The 18669-nt window shown below is 43.2% G+C and overlaps 1 protein-coding gene across 2 annotated transcripts in view; it reads left to right on the top strand.

Moving 5' to 3' along the window:
- NTRK3 (neurotrophic tyrosine kinase, receptor, type 3) overlaps positions 1 to 18669 on the top strand; it is a 359989-nt gene that overhangs the window by 318491 nt on the left and 22829 nt on the right. Inside the window, exon 16 of one of the 2 annotated variants that reach the window (XM_008566758.1) lies at positions 13349 to 13423. The exons of the other annotated variant lie outside the window; for it this stretch is intronic. Coding sequence (XP_008564980.1) covers positions 13349 to 13423 — 75 coding nt within the window. The remainder of the gene's footprint in view (positions 1 to 13348; positions 13424 to 18669) is intronic. 2 annotated transcript variants of the gene reach the window in all.

Raw genomic sequence — 18669 nt, 5'->3', positions numbered from 1 at the left:
GCACACATGCTCATCTGCTTATTGTGGATTCCAGAGTGTGCACAAAGGGTGGGATGAGAGGTTGGGGGCAGGGAAGTGGAGATAAAATTCTACTTGTATTCTTTGTTTTTCATTTTTAATTTCTTAAAACAAAGAGGCACCATCTGGCTCATGCATAAGTGGTATGCAAACGATTTACAAAGGTGAACTACCTAATTTCCTGTTACACATTTAGAGAGAGAAAACAAACATCCCTGCACCAGAGCACCAGAGCGATTTGTTCTCTCTTCTTAAAACAGTCCTAATGACAGACACCTTTTTCTTCTATGGATCACTGACTTGATGCTTCCAAGATTGCCCTTAAACCAGCTTTGACAAGGGTGGGTTTTTAGTACGATTATAATTTTCTCAGAACATCAGAGAACACTAAGGGATTGACCGTCAAATCTAGAATTAAAGAAAATTTCAAGCAGCCTGATGGGTAGGAGTTTAGGATTCTAGAATATATACACATTTTCAGATATTTTGATTTGGCGAGAAGGCAATATGCTGAGATCCAGGAGGAATGGGATTGGAAGGGATTGGTGCTCTGATCCTCCTGATCCAGAGGGCCAGGAGTATGCTTTGTTTTTAACCTGCCCGTCACTTGGTAGACACCCAGTAAAAATATTAATGAATGAAGTAAGAAAGGGAATGTGGAGTTAGGCAGGAAGGGGCTCAGACCAGATCAGGAGGAACCTGGGCAGGCAATCAGATGCCCAGCAAGGTGAGGTGAGCCTTTGGAGATGATGTGGGGAATCCAGCAGCACGTGACAGAAGCAAGTCTTGTCTAAGCACGCAGATGTAGTAAGTGGGGAGAATGCCCAGGTGAGGCATGTGAGTGATGGTCTGAGTCAGGGATGACCCACATAAGGTTAAAAGCGGGGCTTCTGGTAGGGAATAGAGCTGAGTGTCTAGGAGATGAGGATCGTGTTTATTTATTTAGAGAACAGCGGGAGAGATTCGTATCCTATTCCTGTATCCTATTATTTAGGATTAATTTTAGGATTACAGAAAAGTTGCAAAGATAGTATAGGAAGTTTACATCTACCTTCACCCAATTTTCTCTACTGTTGACATCATATGTAATCATGGTAACTTTGTCCAAAATAAAAAATTAACAGTGGCACAAATTATTAAATAAACTAAGGGCTTTGTTTGAATTTTACCAGTTTTTCCACTATTGTCCTTTTTACTTCAAGATACCACATTGCACTTAGCCAATTCTTATTGAAGTTTATGGGATGGCTGTGGTTGAAGCAGGGAGAAGGGATGGATTTCCTATTGAACCGTCTCTCTGCTGATGCCCCATGTTCCAGGCAATCCTTGATAAAACTTCAGGAGGCCCCAGAGCTCCACAGTTTAGTTTTCTGGAAAGGTGATAGGTGGACTATAAGAAGCCCCCCTGCAACACCAAAGACCAGAGTTTCTGGGAAACCCTATTTTGTGAGCAACTTATAACTCCAGATTCTCATAAGAGTCCTTTAGAGCTGTGCAATCTTGGGTAGCCATCTTTAGGCAGCAAGTGGACAGGGCTGGAGTTAACTTTCTCTGATAGAGCTTAGATTAGGAAGCTAGAGGATGGCATGGGGTTTCCTTAGATCCCCAGTTCCTACAGCACGTATTTGCTCTTTTCTTCAGCTGTGGGAGAGGTTTTCTGGTGTTAATGAGGAGATATGGCCACAGAGCAGACTTCCAGGTGGTGCTCACAGCTTTAGTTGCCTGGGCGTCTGCTTCAGGACTGGGTGCCGTGGTATGCACATATTGAGTGAGTTTCGAAAAACAACTTAAATGCTAAGACCTATTAAGCTGCATAAAGCTGCAGAGGGAGTGAACATGGAAGAAAGTGAGTGGGATAGATTTATGCTAATTATAGGTATTACAACCTTGTTTCCTTGATTAAAGCCAGTGGATCTGCACACTAATTGTTTACAAAATATCAGGCATTTTGGAATGTAAAATTCTGTTGAGGGACAGGACTGATATTTAGGACACCTTGGTATCTATGGCAGCTCTGTGTCCATGTTGCAAATTAGAGACTTCACTTTCATCTATAAAATCTGGAGTTTGGATTCTGGTTCCATGGTCTCTTTTAGGTTTTAATTTCTATAGGATTAAGTTTTGAGAAATAATATGTGAGACTAAGGCATGGTTTCTGTAGGACAGAAAGGAGACGTGGCCAAAGGTACAAGAATAAAGCCAATTTCATCTCCAGCAGTCTCCACTACTGCCTTGACTCCAGACCATAGCTGCTGAATATCCCAGCCCTTTTCTCCCTTCCTGATAAAATAAGAGAACAACCATTAATTTTCAAATAGGCTCCTTCCATATTACCTGAATCAACTTTAGTAACTGAAGCTTAATTTCTGCTCTGTCCTCTTCTTTCTCTTTGAGATATTTAGAGGAATCAGCCAAAAATCAGGCTGGTGGGCAGGCGAATTACCTGGACAGAATTTCTGGGGTGGGTATTATCTGAATTCTTCCTTTCATCTCCCATACCCCCATTCTTCCTAGACCATTTTATACTTTATTCTGATGTGGTGGTAATGCCAGGGGCAACAACCTGCAACTCAGGCATTCCAAAAAGCACAGAAGTGAAAATAGGATAGAAGCCATAGAACAATCCAGTGATCTGCTCAGAAGATGACCTGGAGAGGGCATGATGACCAGGAAGTTGAGGTGCAAGCAACTGGACTCTAACAATGAGGTGAAGATGTTATTTTGAGTGTTTCCCCTATAATGGCCTAGGAATACCAGTCCTGGGGCATACCCTCCCATCTTTGCTTATGGGCTCTTGGCAGCCAGTGGCTAATATGGTGACTAGGACACAGGACTAGAATCCAGGAAGCCTATGCTCATGACTACTGATAAGGGACAAATCCCTTTCTTGCCTAGGACCTGAGTTTATTATTTGTAAAGTGAGCACTTCCTGCCTTTCTTCTTCATTGTCTTGAGACTTCTTATCTCCTCATAGGTGCTGGACATGGCAATAGCATTATTTTCTGCCACTGCATGGGAACTTAGTTGAGAGTGTGAAGAATGTACTAAGGTTCATCCTTACATGCATTGACAGCTTTACTAGACTGGGGCCTAAAACAATGGGTCCAAGTTCAGTCACTTAGTTACTTTGGTGACATTGACTTTAGATCAGCGTTCTTGACTCTCAAATCATAAAGTTGAATTAGATGCTTAGTTTTCCAACACAATTTTTTTATAGCAGTAAAATCTTTTCTTTTCAAATGGAACCTTATAAAACAGATATCCAGACAGACAGACAGACAATGAATAAACACAGAACTGCTCTCGTTGGAGTGGAAGAACAAGGAAGAACAAGCCATTCTGCTACCACTTGCCTGCCTCCAGTTGCGGGGCTCTTGCAGCACTTTTGTGGAGGGAAGTCCATGCCCTGTAGGGGTCAGCAATGGGATCCCTTCAGCAGACTCCCAGGTTAAGATTTAAGGCAGCTATTGTGGCCATATATCATAGTGACAGTGATAACAACAAGAATGTAGCAGTTGGAAATCAGTAAATGACTAACTCTGCTGTTGAATCCCATCTAATCCCTCTGCCTCTGTGTGTCTCACCTGTTGATTGTGTAAGTTGATCGTGTAAGCTGAAGGACAAGCACTCTTCACCTGCTGTTCATGGGGCTTTGGGTTTTCAAGCCAGCCTTTTTAAAGCCCCTCAGTGCTCTTCCTAGAGAAGAAGAGAGTCTTCTGAGACCTTCCAAAAGAAGTAAGGGATCAGGGATTATTAGCCTCTATTTCACAGATGAGGAGCTTTAGAGAAGGTTGGTGATGTGTTCAAGACCTTGAGATTCCTTAACAGCAGAGTCAGTGTTGGAGCATTTATACAACCTTAAGATGAATAATCCAGGTTGTACATTTGCTAAACCTTGTCCATGCTGTGGCTCATTTCCTCCCCTCATACCCAATTCCCTTGCCTTTGACAAGGCCCATGTGTGGGGGACAGGGTTCAATTCCCTGACCATGTGCAAGGATGAACAGAACACAGTCAGTGTTCCCAAGGCAATTAAAATTTCACTTGGAATGTAAGACCAGATGAAAATGTGTAGCTCTACCATAAGCCATAGGAAGGCAATCACACAAAACATGACTACAAATTTCAAAAGCCTGTCTAATTAGAGGAATGACATGGGTCTGGAGGGGTTGGATGGTAGTCAGTGGATTGACTTTTAGGAGGGTATTCCAGTCAGAGGGGTTAGCATGAGCAAAGGTGCAAAGGTGGCATGGAGGCAAGCAAACCAGGAGAGTGATCTAGATTGGTGTGTCACTCAACTAGCTCAAACAGGGAACATGGAAGATACGTGGAAGGAAATGTTTGTGAAGGAAATATTTGTAAAGGAAGGGTCACCATGGTAGCTCTTGAAAGGTCAGCTGTTTTGACTTGGATAGTCAATGGACAGTCATGGAAGATTTTTCATCTGTTGAAGTGTAAATGAGCCCATGTGTGAGGACAAATGATCAGGCAGTAACGTGGAGGATGGACTGCCAGGAGCTGAGAGCGTGAAGACAGGTCATTGCACTGGCCCAGGCAAGAGGCAATGAGATCCTGTGCCTCAGTGGCAGCAGTGGAGGATGGAAGAGATGGCATTGGATTCAATGGGGCTCAGAAAGATGAACTGAAGGCCAAGGCCCAGGAACTCAAAGCCTCATGCAGTTTTGGATGGTAACCATGAAATAAACAACAGTGACATTGAGGGTCAGGACGGATTTTTTAAAAAATGCATCTTTTAGGCAACCCAGTCCATGCTGTGTCCCTAGAGTGTTAAAACAGATGAGCAAATGCCAAATCATTCCATTTTAGAGAAACAGGAAGCTGGAAGAGCCTTAAATGTCATCTATTTCACCCGGTGGCCCCAGACAGAATGGCATCAAAATCATCCAAGACAGATGGTTTACTAGCTCTATTCCAGTGCATCTCCTGGGATTCCCCCCTTATTCCTTCCAGCTGTGGCAAAGGGAAGCTATTATCAGTGAAAGATTTACCTTTTTCTTTCTAATTCTTAACCTCATTTAGAAGTGGGAAGTTCTCAGTTATGTCTATCCAGAATGCTACCAGCTGCAAGGTAAGTGTATTTCATCCTATATCCTTGGTGGAGATAAACGTGGTTTATATTATAAAACAGACATTGTAACACACAGGAAAGCTTAGTAGCAGCTCAGTGTGACCAAAACGGACTTGTGCTTTTTATGGTCATTGGTTGTATCTTGACTGGTGGGGAACCAACAGAATAAAAATATTTTCCTCCCTTGACCTGCCAAAAAATAATAACCTCTTTCTGAGAGCAGTTTCCAGTGGTCTCCTAAACGTGGTCTCATTTCTCTGCAGTTTTGAAATCTGTTGTCTTCTTCTGTCAGTGAAGCTGGTGCAGGCTCGGGATGGATGCTAGCTCTCATTGACTGCCTTGTCTTCATAGGGACTGCTATCGTGGTGTGTTTATATCGGAGTCCATCCTCAAAAAAGTAGAGGAGAAGGCAGCAGGAGGCTGTTGAATCTGGTATTGAGTGACTCATTTCTCCCCACTCCTGGGGAGGGCATTGATGGATGTATTCTAACAGGCTCCAGTTTCCTTCCTCAAGTGCAAAAGGCCTTTTTTTAAAAATTATTTTTATTTTCTTTTCTGAGACAAACTGAATATACAACATATAAAGATACATAAATTTCCATACAAATATCTTCTTTACTAGCTGTAATTAAGATATTTGCATGTAAAGGGAACATTATGTTCCCTTGACTGCCTCCTGGTAGGGAATTATTTTCTCTCATAATCCTCAAAGCCCAAGACAGTGATCTGTCTGTGACTAAGCAGGAGGAGGAGGAGTAAGCCGAGCATTGGGTCAATACAGCATCTGAAATTGAGAATTTAAAACACAGTCTTTACTACTGGTTGTTTTTTTCAGACTTAGCTAACCCCATAGGCCAAAGCTGGAGGTAAGGAGGCAGGTAGCCCAAAATAAAGTGGGCAGGACACCTACTAACTCTAGAGTCAAGCAGATGTTCATTTGAATCTCTGAGCTTCTGCTTACACCTTTGTGACGTTAGGAAATTTACTGAAATTTTCTAAGCCTTTGATTCCTCATCTGAGAAAAAAAAAAAGAATTATTTCTTCTTTGGTGCGATTAAATAAGATAATGTATGTAAATTGCCTGGTACCTGTTAGGCACTCAATAGATGGCTACTATTATTCTATGTAAGTGAATAAGGTAGAAATTACATATAAGAAACTTAAATAATTTTAATTTATAAGCCAAAGTATTTTCTATGATGGGTCTTTGGAGCTGGATATTAAAATTAAAGGGGAAAGAGCATACTTCAGAGAATTCAGGGAAATAAAAAGCAAAGCTGCTCTCTCTTTCAGGAGTGATTTAGACATTGGAGTTGGTCTTTGAAACCCAGGAGGAAAGAGAAAGCACTTCTAGGTGGCCAAAGGAAGAGCTTTCCCCTGTGGAATTATTAGCTCCACAATAAACTTTGATAACTGTGGACCATGAATTCTATGTTCGACAAAGGTCTTCAGAATTAGAGCCCCATTCTCCAGGCTTCTGAAGGATGTGCCACCTCTTGTCCCCCAGAGGAAGACTTCAGGATCATATACTCTAAGGCCTTGGAAATAGAGACAAGGCTGGCTTAAATCAAGCCCTACCTCCTTTCTTCTATCATTTTCAATATGATGGTTGCTGTTCATTATTATGCATAACAGACATAATGAATATGCAAATGATTTTTAAACCATTGGCTTGAATACTGTTGATTTTCTCACCACAACTACCACCACCATCAACAGCACTATTACCACCATTATAGTCTGTGCTTAGTAAATAACCATGTGCACTCTGGAAAAAATGAGCTGAGTTCATCAACGTCCCAAAGTTGATTAGCAGCAGGGGTCGGTACTCCATCTCTCCCACTCTGCCAATCATTGTGATAACCTTGGCTGCTCCTCCTCATTGAGTCATCCAGCATTCATAGCAAGGTTGAACCTTTGCTTTGTGGCCCAGTTTATTTTTATAGTTGGTTATTTCCTTACCCAATGGGCCAATTCCCAACTTCCTGGTCTGTGTATTTATTTTTTCATATCCTTGAGTCATTTGGGTACATGTCTGTCTTACACCTCTCTAAAGGCTAAATTCCCTTGAAGGCAAAGGAATCCACCCCATTTTTAGCACAGTGATTTTATATGAAAAGTGCTTAATAAAAGTGCTTAATTTTGAAATATATAGTGCTATGTCAGATGTTTGTATGGATAACAAATAATGCTCCTACTGGCCTAAGCTTTTTAAGGATCCTACTGGGTTCCCACCTGCCAGACACCAGGGGTCAGTATGTGGGGACTCTGGGTGTGTACATCTGGAAGATGCATTGATGTCACCTAAAGGAAAGCCAGCTGGATCTGATTCCCACCAACGGCCCAAACATCTGCTTATCAGTGAAAAGGACTGAGAGAATGTCTCACAATAATTAAAATACCGCTGAAACTAGAGTTAGTGCCAGGAGGACAACTTATTAATGCACACAGGGGGCCAGATTATTCAAAGGCTATATAATAAAAGTATTCACTCCCAGTCAGCTAGTCTATGTGGGAAGCCTGATCATAATGAGAAGGTTGCTTAAAAAGGAAAAAATCAGAGCAAGGGAGTCAGCTGGTTTAGATAATCTATGACATCCGACTAAGAAAGAGTGACAGTGAGGTCCTTGGCTTCCTAGTAGGTTCAGAAATATTCCAAGTCTTTTGCCTAAAGCCTCCTCTCTCCTCTGTCCAAAGCCAGGAGGATTTGAACATGCCGTCATCCAATTCCAAGACCATCCCTTTTCCAGACTTCAATGACCAACCGTGCCCCTTTTGAACAATATATTCTTTCTTTATCTACATCAATCAGGTTACAATTGAACATAATGGTCTGAGAGCCACTCAAGCTTTTCGTACAACCTTGGATGTATGGCCATGTTTTCATGCATTTTATGCTGATCTTAAAGCGACCAACTGTATTTTCTATATTTTCAAATACTTGAGAGTCATTTTATTATTATAGTCTCTATATGCTTTCTATGTCACTAAATTGCCTTCAAATCTGAAAGAGGAGTTCTTTTGTTGCTTGTAAATCTAATTGCCTTGACTCCAAATATGATATGCCCCAGGGGTGGTAAGTAGACCTTAGGCACCAGTTCTGATTGACTAGTGGTCCTTGCGCAGAATAGAGTGATGAGAAAAATTTGGTGGCTGCAGCTAGGGTCAGTGGAGAAGCATGTGGTGATGAACTAGGGGTGTCTGCCATGAATGTAGGAAAGGGGATTGGTGGCACCTACGCCTTCCTGTTTCTGGTCTTGGCACGCACCATCCCATTCAGTATTGTCAATTCAGGGATTCTACTGGACTGTTTTAGGAATGCCGTCACCTTGGCTTCTCACAAGTAATGTGATTCTAATACGGCATAGGCATGAATTTATTAAATGAACCTGTGTTTAAAGATCATGTACAGAGGGTGGAATTTGCCAGATGGACCTGCATTGCTGGACCTAATTTAGGTTTATTTGCCCAAGTTCACATAGAAGGTACTAGTATCTCAATATCTTAAATTATCTTCTACTAGCCTTTCCCTCACTCTTCAATTTAACAGTTATTTTTTTAGAACTTGTGCAGCAAAAAGTACTTTGTTTCTGGGTAGATTTGGTTCCCCTCTTCCACTTTGCAAACGTTTCTGATGATTTAGTTACAGTTCTGCTACCAGCTCTGTGCTGTCATTCTTTGTCAGCTTTTATCAATGTACCAGCAGTGTCTTTAAGCATATTTTTTATTTTTTGAAAAGTTGAACAGCCCAAGACTTGGGTGTGCTGCTGGAGTTCTGCTCCCAAGCAGATGCTGATTCCATTAACAGCATTCCTTGCATATACTTGTTACATGGTTATGACTCCACCCAATTGGACTCTTCACCTACACACATTAACCTCTTTTTTTCATTAGTAGTTTATGACAGCCCTTGATAAATGGCTGGATGAAATTTGGGTAAGCTATGTACACTGGCTACTTGTGAAATCCCAGCTAGCATTGAAATTGGATGTCATCCCATCAAACTCACTTATTTGAGGCCATTGAGCCCCAGAGAGAAAAAACTGGTGTTTTGAAAGTCCACACATTTAGTCAAGACAAGAACATTGATCTCCCATCTTGCAGATCTAGAGCTCCTTTCTGATCACCATCCAAGTACTGCGAGGTGGAATGGCCGGCACGATTATTCCTATTTACGTGCAAGTAAGCTGAGGCTCAGAAAGACTAGTGGGTATTCCTCAGATTTCACAATAAATGAAGGGCAGAGTTGGATTCAGTGTTCTAATTCATAAGTAAGTTTTTTTTTTTTTTTTTTTTTTTTTAAGGATTTTTAGGTCATTTGTGACTAGAAGTTTTTTCTTTTCTTTCTTTCTTTCTTTTTTTTTTGGTGACCAGTAAGGGGATCGTAACTCTTGGCTTGGTGTCACCCACACCGCACTCAGCCAGTGAGCACACTGGCCATCCCTATATAGGATCCGAACCTGCGGCCGTGGTGCTCGCAGCGCAGCACTCTCCTGAGTGAGCCATGGGGCCGGCCCGTGAATAGAATTTTTAAAGAGCATATCAGTATAGTATGATATACATGAGGTTAGGTAGAACATAGAGTTAGAAGTGTAAAACCTACAATAATCCAGTTCCATGATGTTTTTTTCTAATAGGGCTTTGTGGCAAGGCTATTCAAGGAAAAGGAGACAAGCAGTTGGGGTGACTCAGTGCTGGTGATCGTAGCAAGCAAGAAGACCTTAATTCAGGGAATTGGGGTCTCCAGTATAATAGTAAAGTAAGCAGCAACAAGGTGATTTGTGCCAAGCATAGTCCCAAAATGTAATACAGATTCAGTAAAACTGAAGGATGAGGAAAGGCTATGAGAAGCAAGGGAGGTAGTCAGAGACGAGGAATGTTTCTCTAGCACCTCTAAATGTGTTGCGAGAACTGATTTGTGTCTGTGTGTTTATTGTGAAAACATCTTGTAAAGGACATCTGTCAATACATATTGTTCACAGTAGCTTGGGATTTCTGTAAGGGCAGTATCCATGCCTTATTGCACCAGTCACATAACCCTTGTGCCTGACACTGTATCTGGAATGTGGAAGACATTTCATAAATGTCCATTAAATGAAATGAACAAGGAGACAGATGTACTTCTTGGTGAATGATAGATTTGGGATGATGTTCAAGGGCACTAAAGTTTGGGAAACTCAGAAATCACAAAACCAGGTTTCAGTGCAGAGATGCTGTGGGGGTTGTCTTCTATTATTGTGGTGTGATGAACGGGCTCTGTAACATGTCCCCTGACCTACAGAGGTGGCAAGATTAGAAAACTGTAGGAATGTTTCAGACTCAAGGGTGGTGAAGCATAGTGCCATTACCTTTATTAGGTGAAAACGGAGTGGACCACCCTGCAAGGTAGTGGGTTTCCCATCCCTGATGGGTTTCCAGCAAACCCAGATAGCCACATTTTAGAGATGCTATAGAGGCACATGCATTAGACATGAAGTTGTAGTAGATGACCTCAAAGTTTTGCTTTCCTCTCATTCTGAGATTCTAAGAGCTAACTCTATAATAGAGATTGCTTAGATAAATGCAAAGTGCTACAGTGATTTAATCACTTGTTATTATGCATGTGCAAGGAACTGTGCGAAGTGTATATTTCTGTGATGCTATGAAATATGAGGCCAAATTCACCCTCTGCACATCTGCAAATGCACACATCCACATTCTTTCCCATTTCCTTCAGGCCTCACCCTCTGCACCTGCTCTGTCTCTAGCCACCTCTCTTTGTGATTATGTTTCTCTTGCTCCGAAGTTTTTTTTTTAAATCTCTCCTTTCTATACTAAATATCTACACTCTCTTCTACATTAAAGGAAAATCTTCATTTGACCTTTCTACCCCTCCCAACTTCCATTTGTCTCCTCGACTACTGAAATAGGTAATTTTCATTTTCTGTCTTAATTTTTGGGCTTCTGATCTTACCACTTCATTGAATCTGCAGTTTGGGGGTCACTAATTATCTCATTGTGGCCAAATTCAAATGTCTTTCCTCAAGTCTAATCTTTTTAGAATTATCTTTTGAATGACATTATTAATAGCTGCCCCAGTCTTTCTCCCCCCGCTGCATAATATTCTTGTTCAAGGCCTCGGCAAAGCCTTACTCTGTGATTTATTCCCTTTTCTGGCCATCCATTACCTCTTCCATGGGTTTCTCTCCATCCTCTCATTTAAAGTTCTGGTGCTGCTATTTTAGACATCTACTTTGCAACTTCTCACACTCACGTGGTTATAGTCCCTTTCCCTCTTTTATGCAGAAGCTGTTTGAACTTAATTTTCAGCCTCCACCTCCCCTTCCTTTGATTGCTTAATCTGTAACCTCCCCTGGAGAGTTCATTGGCGTTTGAAACTTGGTGTGCCAGAAAGAAAACTCGCATGGCCGCTTCCTGCTTCTCCAAGTGCTCCTCTGCAGCCTGTTAGCATGCGTGAAAACTCTCTTGGGAGGTTCCCCAAAAGGGAGCCATTTCTGAACCTGTCTGTACATCACCTACCTGCTACGTCTTTCTTTACAGCAACCTCAGTGCCATGTGTTCTTTACATGTTAGCAGGAACCACCCTAGTCCACACCTTGGTCCGCCTGACAGCTGTATCTGTGCACACACCTTCAGGCTCATGATGGTCCTGCCTGTGCTCCTCAAACTTCACCATTCCCCCTGCTTGTTTAAGAGCCTCAAGTAAATCCTCATTTCTCTGCAACATTAATTTCTCACCCTGCTCTACCAGGCCCTCACACACTCTGCCGTTCTCCCTCCTCCCCTCCACAGGAAGCCACCTTAGTTTCCCCCCAGCCATTCTGTCCCCTGCTCCACAACATCACTTGCTCATTTACACACTTGCATGAGGCACTCTGTGTTCACTAGCTCTGGCTGCAGGGCATTGTACCACAGCCTGGGGGACTTCAACAACAGAAACTTATTTTCTCAAAGCTCTGGAGGCTAGAAGTCCAAGATCAAAGTGTGGGCAGATTTGGTTCCTTCTGAGGCCTCTCTCCTTGGTTTGCAGACAGCCTCCTTCTCCCTGTGTCCTCACATGGTATTTTCTCTGTAAATTTCTGTGTCCAAATTTGCTCTTCTTATAAGGACACCAGTCATATTGGATTAGAGACTACCTTAAAGACCTCATTTTACCTTAATCACCTCACTGCACAAACAGTCACATTCTGAGGTTCTGGGGTTAGGACTTCAACATTTGGAGGGGACACACTTCAGCCCATCGCACCTGCTCTTCCCAGATGCCCACCTGTCCTTTTTCTTATCTCCCTCTTTGTTCTCTCTCTGTCCATCTCTCACCACCATCAGAACCCAGCAATCCCCTTTCATCATCTTCACTGGATGGTCTCCTTGGCCTCGCCCTATGGGTTTGCATACATGGGTGCATTGCTTCGTGAACCTGCTTTTTCTTTGGGTCATTCAGCATTGCGTCCTGGCCTCTGGTGCCACCGAGAGCAGGAGCTGTGTCTTTTGTTTTTTGCACGTGGTTCTTGACCTGAGAGGCACTTGAGAAATGCTATTGCAAAGCCACCATAAGTCTCTCCTTTAAGGCAGCTCATGTACCCCTTTTCTAACTTCTCGAGAGGTCTTTCAAGGGAAATGGGTTTTTCCTGAATGGAGATGGAGAACAGCAAGGAGGAAGAGGGCTGAGGCTCTGCACAGAAGGCATCCAGCTAGCTAACCTCTTTCCAAATAGGAAAGGCAGGGGAGGGAATAGGAGAAGCCCTAAAAATAGAGGTGAATGTGGGAATTTTCTACTGGACACAGTGAAGACAAATATTCCCTCAGAAGTTTTGGAGAAAGTGCTATTTCTTTGACCTCAGGGGTTGAAAATTCTAGATGAAACCCACTTCCTTTCAGAGTGGGTGGTTGTCTGAGAGGCTTAGCCTGTTGGGCATAGAACTGAGACCTTGGAGGGAAGCCTGTTGGGTCTTGGTGGCCCACAAGAGAAGACAGCTGATGTCATGGAGTGGTGTTGTTGTGTGTTTGATGAGCTGTGAGTGTGTCTCTGGGGGGACTCCTGAGTGAGGGTCTTGGAGGTGGGTTGCTGCAGCCAGCCCTCCTCCCTGGTGGTGTGGGAGAGGTGTTTGGAGGCTATGGCCAGGAGGGACACACCATTCGCTTCCCTTCTCCTCCCTTCCTCTATCCTCCCATGCTTCCTTCCTCTCCCTTCATCCCTTCTCTTCTCTCTCCCCTTCCCTACTCTCCCCCGTTCACTGTCAGGAAGGGCCATGCCAGAAGGGCCCGTTCAGCGTGTCGTGGCAGCGGCAGACGCTAGCAGCACCGGCGGCTTCCACAGTGAGTCTGGATTTCATTTCTGGGGCCAGGGGGCTGGGCAGGGCAGTCACACACAGACTGACAGCTTGCAGGCTTTGGAGAGGAACTTCCATGGGCTGGGGGCTGCTTCTAACCTTTCTTTCTCTGCCTCCCACCATGAGGGCGTTATTAAACTTCCATGGAAGTTTCCTGCCAAAGCCATTGATATGCTTGGGATATCTCATGGGGAGGCAGCATGGTGGGGGGGTGGCGGGGCCATGATCTGATAAACTGAGGTACCCAGCCAGGAGAGCAGCCCTGATTCAAGCGGCTGCCAGGGATTCTGTCCAGGCCTGCGTGTGTGGTGGAGGCTGGAGGCGCTGCATGGATGATGGTTTGGCTGCTTTCTTGCATTTCAGGAGGTGTGACCCTGAGTTTTGAGTATACTTTGGATGCCTATACTCCATAAGAGATGCCATTTAAGGAACTAATGATATCCTAAATGTAGGCTAACGGGTCTGAAGAACCAGAGTTCTCCCTGTTGACCTCAGATGAAGTTTGGTCTAATAAATTTGGTGTTGAGGACAGTTATTACAGAGTCTCTGTGGCTGAGTCATATCCCTGAGTATTTGGGGGGAGATTTTTACCCTCCCCATTTTAATTTCTATGGCAGTTTCTGGCACGGAGATGGGCATACTGCAGAGTCAGTCCAAGTTCCATCCATCTTGCCTTGATTATGAGACTGAATTGGATGGCTTCCTTCCACTTTTTGCCCAAGGGCTTTTTCTTTCTGTTTTGGGAACCATCCCTTGGGAAAACAGAACCCCCAGACTTACCCACCTGACCTTAAAAATCCAGCCCAGCCTAAGAAGACACAAGTCCTGCTTCCATCTTGAGATGCTTTCTCACAGGCCAAATGCTGTTTCCAAGCAGTTGAGTGAGAAGCTTTTGGTTTCTAATACACGACCTCATTCTGATGCGCAGTCTCAGGGACAGGGGCCCAGGATACTTTTACAATTCTATTCATCTTTCTCATGGTTTGGTTAGGGAGGTTAACTAAGCATAGCTTCCCAGGTTTTCTCAGGATCAAGGTTTTACAGGTTTCTCATCTTGACACTGCTACTAATAACAGCATGAGAGTTTAGAATTTTTCAATGCTAACAGCTGTGTATGGCTAGAGTATATCAGAACAAAAGTGCTTGCTGGCCCAGCCTTGTGAGAATTTTGCAAGCAGGACCATTAAAAAAGATTAGTCTCCTCTCATGCTTTTAAAATATCATGTGTATTTCAGTCACATCAGGTTGGAACTCTCGGTTTCAGGAATTAACAAGTTGTATTAAAGTCTTAAATTGGTCATATTTATTAATTAATTTCAACAAATATTTATTATTAATCAACTGAGTATATTTGATTGTCTGAAGTTGGACACTTCTGAGAATAAAAAGAGAAGCTATCAATAATTAAGTAGGAACTAAAGGCTTAAATTTAGACCTTCTCTGGTAAATTGGGACATACGGGCACTTTATCCATGTACCCTGAGCTATTCTAGGCACTAGGGATACAACTGTGAATAAACAGGCAAAAATCTCTGCCTTTAATAAGGGAGATAGAAAATAAAGATAAAGTAAAATATATAGTAAAATCGTTTCAGGTCTCTAGGAGAAATTTAAAGCAGAGAGGAGAAAAAAAGTGGTGGTGGTGGTGGTTGTAGGGGTGGTGATGTGTGGGTGCAGTTTTAGACAGGGAGGTCAAAGAAGAGTTGCTTAAAGAATTTGATATTTTTTAGGTTGTTTAATTTCTACAAGGAGGGCTTTTATGGCTTGGCTAAAACTTTCTGAAACAAGTCAAACTTGAAAAGTCTGATTCCAAATCAAGAAACACTCACAAACTTTGGAATAGCAAAATCAAAGAGGGAGAATCAGATGGTCAGGCAGTGGATGCGTACCTTCTCTGCAGGAGAAGAGATAGCACAGGTTTTGTTTCCCACTGATGTCACTGGTAGGGCACCAGAAAGTGAGTAAGGCTGAGGATTCATCCACTGGGGAGTATCTTTGTAGAAAGTCCTTCAGTCTGTGATTTGCACTGGCCATTTAGGATGTCTTAGGACCCTTCCTTCTTAATCTGGTGTCCTTGGCATGTTGGGGGGAGGCCATTTCCATTTGCTCAATACCTTCTCTAGTTAGGCACTTTGCTAGGGACCTGGAGTAAGTTAATTGATTTAATGCACACTGTTCCCATGAAGAAGTTATTATAGTCTCACTTTGGGGATGAGAACACTGATGTTTAAACACAGAGCTAGAAAATAGTGGAGCCAGGATTTAAATCCAGGTTGAACTAACTCAAATCCTGCCTTTATCAGTGAGTCTCGGCATCCATTCACCTATAATAGGTAGGAGAAAGTGAGAAAAAGAAAAGAGAGGTAGGACTCACTGGGTTACCAGAAGGTCCCATGAGTGGGCTATTTGCATGGCTGGATCAGAAGCAGAAGATGTGTTGGGCTGGTTGTCCATGTCTTTGCTGATGGTGCATGAGGGCACAGCACCTCTGCTGCTTCTCCATGTGCTGTTTGTTGTCACTGCGAATGGGGATGGGCATGGAAAGTTTTTGGGGCATGAGAGCAAGTCTTCCTGTTGTGGTGTCTATCCTAGGCAGAGGTGGAGGCTTGGCTTCAGCGTGGCAGGAACTGTGTCATGGCTGTCAGAGGGACAGTGCATGGGGTCTGTGTATAGATTATAGGGATGGGGAGAATGCATGCAGAGTTGTGAGACTGGATGAAGATTTTTCAACAAAGGTTTGAATGAAGAGTTGAGTTTAAAGTTAATCCTAAATCTTCTGTCTGCCTTTGTGAATGAAACCCACAGACTGACCTCACTCAGTCTTGGGATGCTATTAGCAAGAAGCAGGATGTTTCTGGACCACATCTCAGATATCATGGTTATATTTAACATCAGCATCACTGTATAACCTTGTATTTATTTGTGATGTATTTTCACATATCTCCCAGAAAAAAGATTAGGCAGCATCTTGCTTTATGCATAAGATGGGCTCCTGATAAGGTTATCTGGAAAGCAAATCACTTTTTAGATACACAGGAGAGACCTGCTCCAACAAAGTAAAGAATTATTTTGGGATGTCAGTAACACTCTCCAGTTTTCCTTTTAAGCTAAAGGAGGATCATTCCACTTGTGTTGCTGTTATTTCCTTGGACTTCTAGAATATATTTATCCCAGGGTCTCAATGCACGTCAAGGCAATGCCTCTTTCAGTTTCACAGTATGTGTCATGTGAGTAGAGAGAAGTTATTACCCTTGTCATTTACCAAGGATTTTCTTCACTATCACAATGTCAGTGTCACAGGAATATACTCAAGGTGCTTGAACGTCCCTCTTTGTGGTTTTCTAACTATGGATTATAGCTACTTCATGAAGTTCTGGTTCTTTTCTGCTTATGGCCTCTTGTCTTTCTCACTTTGATACTCAACGGCTAAGAATCAAAGCTTCGTTCACCTCCCACCATAGGATCCTCCTCTCCTGCTTATCTCCCTGAGTTCCTTCCCTGGTAAGAACAAACAAGCATGCTAACTATTTTTTCTTCTGAGGTATTAACCCACCTCAACATCACTTGTGCAGCCATGCACTCTGTGGAGTTCCTGTTGAGAACAGGAGTAAAGATTAGAATTGTTTGATTACATTTCAAACTGACAAGGACATTCCTTCTTTTTATGGTTACATATGGGCCACTCTGCCACTCAAACATACAGGATATGTCTTAGTTCTAGGAAGGGTTAGGTTGCAGCTAGAAGGACAATGCCCAGGCCTTAGACACAAGTCTGCAAGGGCACATAGTCACAAGTATGCCCTAGTCCAGGAACCTGCTTGGAGACCTGATCACAGGAACATCCCAGCATTTTGGGAGTCTGGGGGTGTATCTTCCCACTCAAACAAACCCAGCTTTTCTAAGGAAGCTGCTAACACACACCTGCTCTTTGCACACCCACGGCACACAAGGAGAGCTTAGGGTGAGCTTTTTTCAGCCCTCTCTCATGTTCCTGTTTCTCAGCTATCGCTGAAGTTGTGGGGTAGCTCTGTGTAGTGAAGTTGTCTATAAGCTAGAGAGTATTCTAAGAGTTTCATGCAATCAAACACCAACATAGTTTTAACAGCTCTGAAGTTGTGGAATGTGATTTCCCACCTTTTCATTGCTATCCCAAGTCTTGCAATGCAAGATAGTTAAGACTGGCCTTTTGGGGAAACCTAATGCATTCACCTCTGCAAGATGCCTCTTAATTTACATGGTATCTCATGTCCTTTCCAGTTCAGGGGGATTGGTTGTATGTTCCCAGGGTCAGTCCTCTGGCTTCTCGCCTGGAGATTTATCCAAAGATATGAACTCTGCCCATTAAATGGTAGTTAATCTTTGAACTACTCATTCCCTTAGCATTTTGCTCTCTGATGAGCTGAAGAAACAGAGTGTCTCAGAGCAGAGCAACATGATAGAATAGAATGAGAAGAATTGCATGGAATGGGGTGGGGCTCAGATCTTCAAGTGAAGGGGCTGTGGGAGCCAGAGGGAAGAGGACAGGGGAGGAGAGGGAATCTTTCTGGTTGTGCCATGCAGTCCTGCTCACTGGGAAGGATGCCTTAGTCTTTGTGATGGGATTCTGTACTCCTTGTTTTGGATTTTATCTTCAAAGTTAGTCAAGTTCACTTGCTTTCTCAGTTCTTTTGGGACAGATGACTCATGAGAAATCCATATGCCTGGAAGAACTGTGACACAATCTCCTGTCTGAATGTGCAGGTGGGGATAATTTGAGTTCTGCAGTTTCTGGGCTGGTACCTACCTCTCTTGAGCATTAGTTAGTTCCTATGATTTATACTTCCTCCTCCTGTCCTGCCACTTGTGGCTTACCCTAATGGAGAGTAGATGTCTGATGCGACCTCCAGCCAAATGCATCTGGAGGAAGAAGCCTGGCATCCGGGCGGATACAGCCACACTAGGAAAGCTTTTAGCTCAGATGCTGGTCTCAGGGCCACATGTTGTATACTGTGTGCTGTGATGCTTTATGGCTGGCAAAGCCCTGGTGTGTGGGTGTTGCTGTGTAGGCTGGGGGAGGAGAAAGGGGCACCAGGTGGGTAAGAGAGGGCTTACTGCTGTTCCACCCTAGCTGGGTGAAGTGGTTTCTATCTGAGCCTCTGGGATCTCTCTTTACCTTTCTTCTTAGTTTTATTTCCAGAAATAGACATTTCATTCCTAGAAATAGAGACTAACTTGAGAGTTGAATATCCCAGT

The sequence above is a fragment of the Galeopterus variegatus genome, unplaced genomic scaffold (genome assembly GCF_000696425.1).
Source record: "Galeopterus variegatus unplaced genomic scaffold, G_variegatus-3.0.2 Scaffold268, whole genome shotgun sequence".
Classification (NCBI taxonomy): Eukaryota; Metazoa; Chordata; class Mammalia; order Dermoptera; family Cynocephalidae; genus Galeopterus; species Galeopterus variegatus.
The sequence above is the reverse complement of the archived record's forward strand: the minus strand, read 5'-3'. Positions and strand labels throughout refer to the sequence as shown.